This window comes from Medicago truncatula, chromosome 1 (genome assembly GCF_003473485.1).
Source record: "Medicago truncatula cultivar Jemalong A17 chromosome 1, MtrunA17r5.0-ANR, whole genome shotgun sequence".
Lineage (NCBI taxonomy): Eukaryota > Viridiplantae > Streptophyta > Magnoliopsida > Fabales > Fabaceae > Medicago > Medicago truncatula.
Window position 1 is genome coordinate 6,791,301 of NC_053042.1, and position 10,384 is coordinate 6,801,684.

The 10,384-nt window shown below is 33.6% G+C and overlaps 2 protein-coding genes across 2 annotated transcripts; both read left to right on the forward strand.

Moving 5' to 3' along the window:
• The first annotated feature begins 145 nt into the window (after positions 1-145).
• On the forward strand, positions 146-2,408 carry LOC25482106 (protein BRASSINAZOLE-RESISTANT 1). The gene is made up of 2 exons (XM_013610606.3): positions 146-1,087; positions 1,709-2,408. The coding sequence occupies exons 1-2, from the start codon at positions 848-850 to the stop codon at positions 2,216-2,218; spliced, it is 750 nt and encodes a 249-aa protein (XP_013466060.1). The 5' UTR covers positions 146-847; the 3' UTR covers positions 2,219-2,408.
• Positions 2,409-3,705: 1,297 nt separating this feature from the next.
• LOC25482107 (peroxisomal membrane protein 11A) lies at positions 3,706-4,860 on the forward strand. The gene has a single exon (XM_013610607.3). The coding sequence runs from the start codon at positions 3,789-3,791 to the stop codon at positions 4,572-4,574; it is 786 nt and encodes a 261-aa protein (XP_013466061.1). The 5' UTR covers positions 3,706-3,788; the 3' UTR covers positions 4,575-4,860.
• The last annotated feature ends 5,524 nt before the right edge of the window (positions 4,861-10,384 follow it).

Here is a 10,384-nt window from a genome sequence, read left to right on the forward strand (position 1 = left end):
AACTAAAATATGAATTTAGTCACGTCCATGATATGAATTAGGTAAATGTTTACTCTACAGTTACTTATTCCTATAAATTTACTCACTATTTATATTATTTTATCGCAAAAAGTAAAATAAAATGAAAACCATTTTTAATGAGCTTCAAATTAGAAAAAAAAAACAAAAAATACAATAACCATACTTTTGTTTATCATGTACCATTATATCATTCCCTCAAAAAAAATAAAAAAATGTACCATTATAGGATAAGAGAAATGCTAGGTCACCGCTCTTTTTTATTTGAACGATTATCAAAATTTAGTTTTGGGTTAATTTTCGGTAGATAATTTCTTTTAAGGAAATTTTCAGTAGCTAATTAACCTCCCACTCCCCTCCTCCATGAATCTTAAAGAGCACTCCGTTTAATTTATACATCTAAATGAAGATAAACAATGTTTTGTTCGAATTTACTCATCCAAATGCGAGAAAAAAATGGACTTTTACCGCCTAAAATGGTAAAAGTAGTTCTCATGATTAGGTTATCCAATAAGTAGTTCACGTGACATACAAGGCCTCAATGCATCATATCCATCACTCTAGTCGGGTCCACTTCATCACCGATCAATCACAACCGTCCAAATTGTACCAGCTCTCAATTTTCCTATTTTGTGCATGATAATAAACGTGAACATCGGTCTTGTAATCATTAGCCTAACCGCTCTTTATTACCATTCCCAACCTTGATTTGGAAGGAGCGCGTGGAAAAAGCGCATTCCTCGTGACTAGTGAACTTGTCACTCTAGCCTTTATAGTGTAAATGACGAGATACATATAACTCGCATGTTCCCATTCTCACTCTTACACAATGGCTTCCGACAGAGAAACTTCAACAAAAAAAATTCGGAGGAAGCCATCGTGGAAGGAGAAAGAGAAAAATATGATGAGAGAAAGAAGAAGGAGAGCCATAACAACAAAGATATTCGATGGACTTCGAACTCAAGGGAGCTACAATTTATCGAAGCATCGTGACAACAACGAGGTCCTCAAAGCTCTTTGTGCAGAAGCTGGTTGGTCGGTCGAAGAAGATGGAACCACCTATCGCAAGGTAACTTAGAATTTTTGTTTTGCTCCTCTTTGTTTTTTTTTGTTACTTGCTCAATATGCCTATAACTATCCATTTATACTACATTATTGTTGTTCTAACTTAATTATCTGATCTTTTGGTTACACTTTAATTATGTGAATCCGATACTTTTCATATGTAATTAGATCTAGAGAAGAAAAATGAAAATCATGTGTAACCAAAAGATGTTATTTCTCAGATTATGAAAAATGAAAATCTGACACTTTATGATTTTAGTATCATTTTTTTGACAAATGATTTTAGTATCATAAAATTGACCTTGATGCATGCTTGTGCAATTAACTTCCATGAAGAAAATCAATTGGTATGTTAGTATTTTCTTATTTATCATTGTTCGAATTATAGTTTTTTTGACCGCTTCAACTTCTTTAACCTTTAGTTCAAAACAACTATGTTGCCAATATAAATTAAAAGTAATGTTGTCTCGCTCCACATTTCAAATGCACACTATTATAAAACATCAAACATGCTGTGTTTGGATTTTCCCACCTTATTTGCAACATTAGTGTACATTATTTGAGTAAGATTAGTGTAACATTATGCAATGTAAATTTGACTGTGATTGTTGTTTTTTGTTAATAGGGTTACAATCCTCCACTAAACAATGATGCAGGCACCTCTTTCTCTCATTCCCAAAATCCATGTCTCATTTGTCCATCTTTTCCAACTTCAATTCCTTCATACCAATTCACTCCTCAGCCTTTTCCTCCTTTGTGGATATCAAACAGTGCTCCTGTTACACCTCCTCTCTACTCACCAACATCAACAAACCTTACACCAATTCCAGCATGGGACTCCATTTCCAAAGAATCTATGGCCTTTTTTAGTTACCCTTTTGTTGCATCTTCTACCCCTGCTAGCCCAACACACCAAAACCTTCATACCCCAATGAAGTTCCATCCTTTTGCACAATCTCCATTTGCAGTGCCAACTTCTTCATCTTTCAATGCTGTGGCTGATAACTCATTCAGCGAGAAGACAAGTTCAAAAATGCTTGGGGTGCAAGTAAAGCCTTGGGTTGGTGAAAAAATTCATGATGAGGGATTGGATGATTTGGAACTCACTCTTGGAACTGGGAAAGGAAGGATATAGGCTGCATTGTGAAATTTTGCATCATTTGTGTTTATGTGAGAATGAGACAAGATTGTGTTTGCTGGTTTTTGTTGTTTGTCCAACTTGTTTTGGGTATATTTTTTGTGTGTATGCATGGATGATTTATTTATTTGTTTTCTCTTTTTTAAAATTTTGGAAATGAGACAATTCATGATTGAGTGTGGATAAGTTTGCCGTTTGCTTCTTTTTGTGATTCTTCTAAAATGTTTTTGTCTGAAACAAATTATTGGTTTTTCAGCACACATGCATTTGAAAGGGTGTTTTGCTGATCAGGCTCCTATGCGGTCAATAATTCCCTATACAATCACAGTCGAAACATTATAAGTTGTTCAATTAAGAACAAATGGTCTAGATTCAAACTCGGTATTTAGAATTATAAAACTAAAATGAGCATTTTTTTTTTTTTTTATCTTGATCGAACAACCATCAATGTCCTAACCGCGTGGATGCGTTGCACTCCCTCCCTTTTTTTTTTTTTCATTTAAATAGTTGGCATACAATGTAGGATGTTTTTAACTTAATTTCAAAGGAGTAGTCTTTATCTTATTTAATCAACTAAAGAAAATGCTTTGGAGCATGACTTTCAATTATCAGTGTTGATGAATGTGTAAACTATCATAAACAATTTTCAATGGACTATATATGGAAGGAGATACAGTTGATTTCTTTCTTTTCAAATAACCATTCAACGACTCATAAGAAGAGTTGAATTCAAATTCAGCAACAAGTGATTTTTGAATATCTTAAAGCATACATTTGCCTTGGTGAGTCTATGGATGTACCTAACTGTAATGATCTCTGAGTAGCATTTACTCTCTTATGCCTTGGTGAGTCTATATTTCTAAGACATGGAAGCCACGATTACCATTAACCAAAGAAGATTCATTGGATTTTCGCACAAGCAATTGAAAATAAAAATATCATTTGTATAAATTTAAAATTTATAACAATACACATTGAAGTATTCTAAACTTTTAAATTAAAATTTAAAATTTATAATATGCGGCCTATATTATAGATTACATTTTAGATTCATTGAATAAATAATGTATGTGGTCTATAATATAAGATGCATATATCATTTATTCAATAAATCTAAAAAGTTGATTTTTGCTTAAAATAATGATTGAAGGTTGTAGTTTTAACTTTTAAATAATCTTTGTAATAATTTCTTATCTACATAGACAAAGAAGTTTGAGAGGACTCTAGCGTGTTTCATTAATATTAAATGATGGATGATACTTTTAAGCACTTGGAAGTTGTTAACGAGAGGTGAAGTTTGAAATGTTAAAATTAAAAAGTATGCGTATCTTATGTTGTTGTAAAAAAGAGGTATATACATCTTAGAGGAGCAGTTGAGGATTACAGATAGACCGTTACAGACGACGCTCTTCAACATGTGTAAAAATAATTAAAGAAAAATATTAATCGATCACAAATAAAAAAAAAAACAATATCAACATGTTTTTTTTCTTCATGTTTTGTCACGTTTCTCTACTAAGCAAGCATAAGACAAATCCTTCTTCATTTCTCCATTTTCGAAACATCAATGGCGTCTTCACAACATGCACCTCCACCACCGAACCCACCACCACCAACCAACCTCTCCATAACCCCAAAACCAAAAGAACGAGATTTCTTAACCCACTTCGAAACCTACCTCGCCAAACGCGACGGCGTTGACAAACTTCTCAAAATCTCCCGTTACACCGCAAAACTAATCCTCGCCTCTAACCTCTCAGCTTCGGATCCGAACCTCACTCACCGCCTCAAAAGCTTCGAATCTAGCGTCGGAGTTAGCCGAAAAGCTTTCCGTCTCGGCAAATTCGTTCAAGACCTCAACGCGCTACGTAACACGCGCGTTGATTCCACACGCGATTTAATCTTCTCCTTTATCGCTTACGGTGGTGAAGGATTTTACTTTTTTATCGAACAATTCGTTTGGTTATCCAAAACTGGTTTAATCGATCCAAAACGCTCTAAAACTTTCACGAAAATAAGTGCTTATGCTGAATTTATTGGTTATTTTGGAAGCATTGCGTTGAAAACTAGGGATTTGAAGATTATTGTTGAGGATGAAGCGTGTTTGAAATCGAGTATTGAGATTAATGTTTTGAGAGGGGATGGTTGTGGAGAAGAGGAAATTAAGTTGAGGAAATTGAGAGAGAAGATTTTGATGAAGAAGCTTTCAATTGTTCAAGATTTGGCTGATGGGTTGATGGCTTTGGATGATATTTTGGATGGGAAGGGATTGTTTTCCAAGCCTATTGTCTTGTCATCTGCTGGCCTTTTGTCTGCATTGATCAGTACTCATAAGAATTGGGTTTCTTGCTGATTGAATTTGTTTTACCCTTGCCGGTGCGTTTATTTGTTCTTGTTAGTTACTTAGGATTACACATTACAATTTTATGAAATGTAGTTTATTTATCTTTCGATTACAATAATCGGTAAATGTCCTTTAAGTACAGCTCAATTGGTAGCTGCAAGGACGTTGAATAACATCTGGGTTATAGGTTTAGTAGAAAAGGCTAGACTTATACAGCGTGGCAAACCAATGTTCAAATATGGGTTGAGAGATACCCACTATAAACCATAAATAAAATTATTATATCTTGTTGCAATTGCTTGTTTTTGTAGAATTTTGGTTTATAATATTGTGATTGATTGAGATAATTTTGCAGCTTGCGATTTTCTTCATTTTAAGTGGTTTAGACTTTAGACCAAGAAGAATTTTAGTAGTTGTGAATCATGATTTTCTTGATATCGACATGACATTTGATAACGTGAATTGTTGTGGTGCCGCCTCGATTGCGGCCACAGAGTAGTGTAAATCGAAAACCTTATATCACAGTGTTTCCAGTGCATACATGTTCTATTTAAACCTTAACAAGAGTATCAATATTGTGTCTTATTTATTATCAACTTGTGGATTTATGTTGAGAGGTGTAAAATTTCTAATGAAATTATTAGATGGCCGGCGGGCACAGACTATAAATTCACTCATAAGTGTAGTTGCTGTGCAGTTCCATTTGATATATATGTATATAACCCAACACAACCCTGAAGTTGGAAGAGAATAGGAAAAAATGATTTGAATGTGAAACTTGATAGGAAGAGTGTGTTCAAGAGAGTTTCCTCAGTGCAGTAATGTTATGATATGTCACAAATCTTTCAAAACTGTTTCAGACTTGGAAAAGCATTTATCTTGAGTAGTTATGTAACTTCTATTTGATGCTTCAGTCTAGTGTGAACTGGTGGAGGATAGTTTATTTCATTAGCATCTCTTTTACATGATGGGAAGATTGCTGCTGACTGACTGAATTTCAAGCTTTCATCTCAATCTTCCTTATGAGAATAGGAGTACAAGACTTGAGAAAGTTTGTTGTTCAATTTGTGGACTAAGGAAACAATGAAATAAGTAAAATGTCAAATAAAATTCAGATGCAATTTTAATTATGTTAGCTTTTGTATTTTAGTTATTTCACAAAGATTTTGGTGTCATTATAGAGGCTGTAATATTGTTTAAGACAACAGAAAGAGTAAAACACTGCATTCTTTGATGTAAGTAAAACACTGCATGCAAGTATATCATGTACTTTTTTGGCTTTGTTTATCTGGATTATTTCATGTAAGTAAAACAATGCATGGCGTTGGATACTACTCTCTACTTCATTTGGATGAACATATACCATGACAACAAACATTGCTTCATATATATTTCTTTCCACAGATTAATTGCATCTGATTATCAGAAATATCATGGGTCTAACATTTGCACAAGATAAATAATTTATACAAGGGATTTACCATCTTTAAAACTAATTGGTCAACTGCTTTTCTGTTGCATACTTACTTACTGATACTAGCCTCTACCTAAGTACGTTAAGAACTTATCAGACAAATAAATTAAAAAGGTTGTCTATAATATCTTAAGAATGTTGTAAATTTTATATAAATTTCAAAAGTTTTAAATATATTGTTTTTATATTTTTATTGTGATAAATATAAAAAAAAATTATTAGAAAAAAACTCCTTTCTTCTTTTAATTAGAACATTAAAATTCCTTCTTTTGTTAAAAAACAAGGGTAAAACTATTTCAACTGCTCATTTCAATTTAGGTGACTTCAAAGCTATCTATAATTTGTTATTTCCCTCTCCCATTTTGAGCTCTTATCACACATTATGCATTTCTGTGACACTGCGCAAACCACCAACTTTGCACCATCTCCAGCCAAGCATCTTTTGGCCTCTTCCTCCTACTTTAACCTAATTTTTGGGTATAAATATTGGTAACTTCCGAACAAAGATGACACCCAATTTTTACCACTGAAATGCTGTGAAAAAAGTCCCGAGGATTAAATAAAACTTAAGTGAGTGTGGAACAGAAATTGTTGTGAATCCTATCTTAGTTCAGTAATATTGTGTGTAACATAAATTGTTGTGAATCCTATCTTAAACTTTGAGAAACCACCGGAACTTCCATTGTCGGCACATTTTGTTGGCTGAAAATTATCTCCACGACAAGTGCATCATCATATTCATTTTGAAATTAATGTACCGAATAAAATGTCAGTTTCGTCCTCGTCGATAGTATAATGAAACTCGATCGCCTCTCAAGTAATATGATATATGATCAGTGTCATACTGCTTTCGAACGTGCGTTCGAGTATATTATGAGTATATTATCAATTATGAAGAAAATGAGTTTCATCGGGTCACATTGATTTCTGTGAACAAAGTTATGTACCAATAATGAAGACTGATTTCGGCCAACAAAACTGTATCGGGCGATGGAGGTTTGATGGTTTCTCATAGCTTAGTTTCTTAGAGATATTGATTGAGTTATGTTGTGGCTAATTAGACAACGTTGAACAACATGTGTATCTAATTGTTTGTGCTTGTAAAATGATATTAACGTGTCCTGGTTAGATTGCATCATAATTGGATTGGCTCGATTGAGGTTGCTTAATTTATTATATTTGGAGATTAAGGTTTTAATGCTTGTTTGAACTTTGAAGTAGCAATAGCATAACTGGTTTGGCAGTTTGTTTTTGTTCGTGATTTTTCTATCCGTTTTAAAGAGTGAATTTTTGCTCATAAAAGATAGGGGTGCTGTAACACCCCGTTACCCAAAAGCAATTAAATAGCAAATATACATCAGAGTAATTCCACAACGGGCATGCTACACGTTATTTCAAAATTCTTAAATAGAAAATAAAACTATTTTATCAAATCAACTTATTATATATGAAAACATAGCAGCGGAATAGTTTTCAAAATCCATAACCTCATGAACATCCAACAATAGTCTAAGGCATTAAAGGCCTTAACATAATTCAACATCATAGTTCAAAGACAACAAAAGGCTCCACACCATAAGTTCCAAAATTTGATGCATGGAAAGGAAAAGCAACAATAATAAAAATGATAAATCTCATCCCACGTATCAGAGCCCTAAACACGACTTTGAGCCACCACCTACTACTCAGGATCACCTGCAAGTTACCTATAGGAAGGGCAACATTTTCAAGCAGAAGAGGTGAGATTCACAACAATAAATATAGATATTAAAATCATCAATTGAATCTAACACCCTAATCAACAACACATCATCTTGTAAACATATACATGTATAAGTCACGAGCAGCAACAACATCAACAATACACCATGATCACAATGATTATATATATAAATGCATATTCAACACCAACATCATCCATCAGATAATAACTGAACTCAACAACCAAGACTCATGCAATTGACATGACCACTGCTAAGACACCATCTTAGACTTCCTAATGAAATGCAATATGCATGTGGTACCAAACAGGACCGAAGCCCTCACCGCTTTTGAATGGTTAAAGCATTCATCAGGACCGAAGCCCTCACCGCTGTTGAGCAACTAGTACTCCAGGACCGAAGCCCTCACCGTTGTTTTATGCATATGCAATGGACCTACTTGTGTATATCTACATACAACTGACCATGCAATGCAACTCCATGTGACTCCACTTTAACAATATGTATGATTCAATAATTAACATACATTTAAAATCATCATCAGTATTCATCAATCCAGCAATTCAAACAACCAACATAATGCATAATTACATGAAACTATGCTCAACACATCAACATCAAACCACTACTAATCATGCAAGCAAGTCAACACTCAGGAACTGTGCAACTCGCCTCGCGAGCACATCTGCTCGCCATGGCGAGTTCACAAAAACACTAGCTCGCCATGGCGAGTTCAAGGCGAACTCGAGGCGAGTGAAAATCAAGTGCTCTCGGGGAAAATGACATTTTCTCACTCAAATCCAAATTCTAAGTTCCCTATTCATCTTTTTAAACTAAAACTTCCACCGTTCATCATTAATATCATATAAGTACCTTAAACCATCCCCAAAACTTCTTATAACAACTTTTCAAAAATCAAGTTTTAATCTGGGCTACTCGCCATGGCGAGTTGGACTGCTCGCGAGGCGAGCTATGAAGTTGCTCACTCGCCATGGCGAGCACAGCTACTCGCGAGGCGAGCGATGAACTTCTGTACGGGCAGAAAACTGGTTTTTCCCAAAAATCCCATTTTCCTTCCAATCACTCCCCAAATCAGTTTACAGATGAGAAATGAATGTTTCTATGCAACCAAAACCAAATTCTAACATCAGAATAGCAATATCTACCCCAAAAACCATAAATTCAATTAAAAATCCAATTCCTCAATTTCACTCCAAAAACCTGTTAAACTCAAATCAGACTTTAAAATCTACACTATTGAAGTAAACATCACCCTTACCTTAGAAATTGAAGAAGAAATGTGCAGCAAATTCACTTTGTCTCTAACTTGGTCTTCTCCCCTTTTTCTCCCAACTTGTCAGTTCTTACGTACAACTGCTTCTAATCTTTCTTTTCCTAACTTCCCATTACTTAACTCCCTATATTTTCATTTAACTCCCCATTAACTTTAATAACTATTAAATAACTCCCCAAGTTCCAAAATAATTATTATTTCATACTTATACTAATTATTATTAAATAAACTATATAATAAAATAATACACCACATAAGACACCCAAAAATCACACATATATATATATATATATATATATATATATATACTCCGCATAAATCACCAAACATCATATATAAAAATATATATACTCCACATAATTCAAATTAATTAAATAAGCAACTAGAACGTTACAGGTGCTATATTGTATCCTAGTGGCTTGTGGTCACGAGTTCTAATGGTAGAATGGGACTTTATAAATTTCGTTATACTGTAACCACAGCATGGTAGGAGCCAGCTGCAATCTCTCCCACCCCATTCACTTGTGTAAGTTAAAAAGTTCTTTGGTTAGAGGTTGAAACAAACAGAACTTTTACAGTTATTTTTTGGGATCTATCAAACATGAACAAATGACTCTAGTCTTTCACAATGCACATAATTTATCTATCATTAATTAATTGAGTAATTTTATTGCATCTAATATTGAACTATTCACACTATATTTCCTTGCTTCGTTCCAATAACTTGCTTTGTGCGCCTACAATTGTCACCATGACACATAGAAACACGACATCCGCGAGGAAGACCAACAACATTTGTGTTACTGTTGTGGGTGTCGAAGAAGGGAACATCACTCACCTCTAACCGAATATATCGATTTCAATCATTTTCAAGAATCTTTGTGTTTCCCTCCAAAACAATAAAAAATCTTTGCGTTTTTTTATGAGGTTAAAGCTTCTATATTGCGTTGATCTGTGTGGCATTGTGAAATGCGATTTGATTTCAAGAGATTATTTTTTTTTTTGACAAAGATTTCAAGAGATCTTTATGAGGTGATTTTGTGATTTTTTTTTTTTTTGGTATTTTCATCCTTTTTTTTTTTATATTTTGATTTTGTGATTTCTAACTAGATTGAAGAAATTTTCACGGAACAATTTGCGGATTTAAAATATTTTTGTTGAGAATTTGAATAAATAATATACAATTATTTTTTTTGACTAAATATAACATACATAATTTTTGTTAAACTTTATATAATTATTTGGTGACTTTGGGCAAAGCTAGTCTTATTTTATATGAACTTGTTTTAATGAGACTAATAAGTCATCTAGTTAATGATCTTTCTTTAAA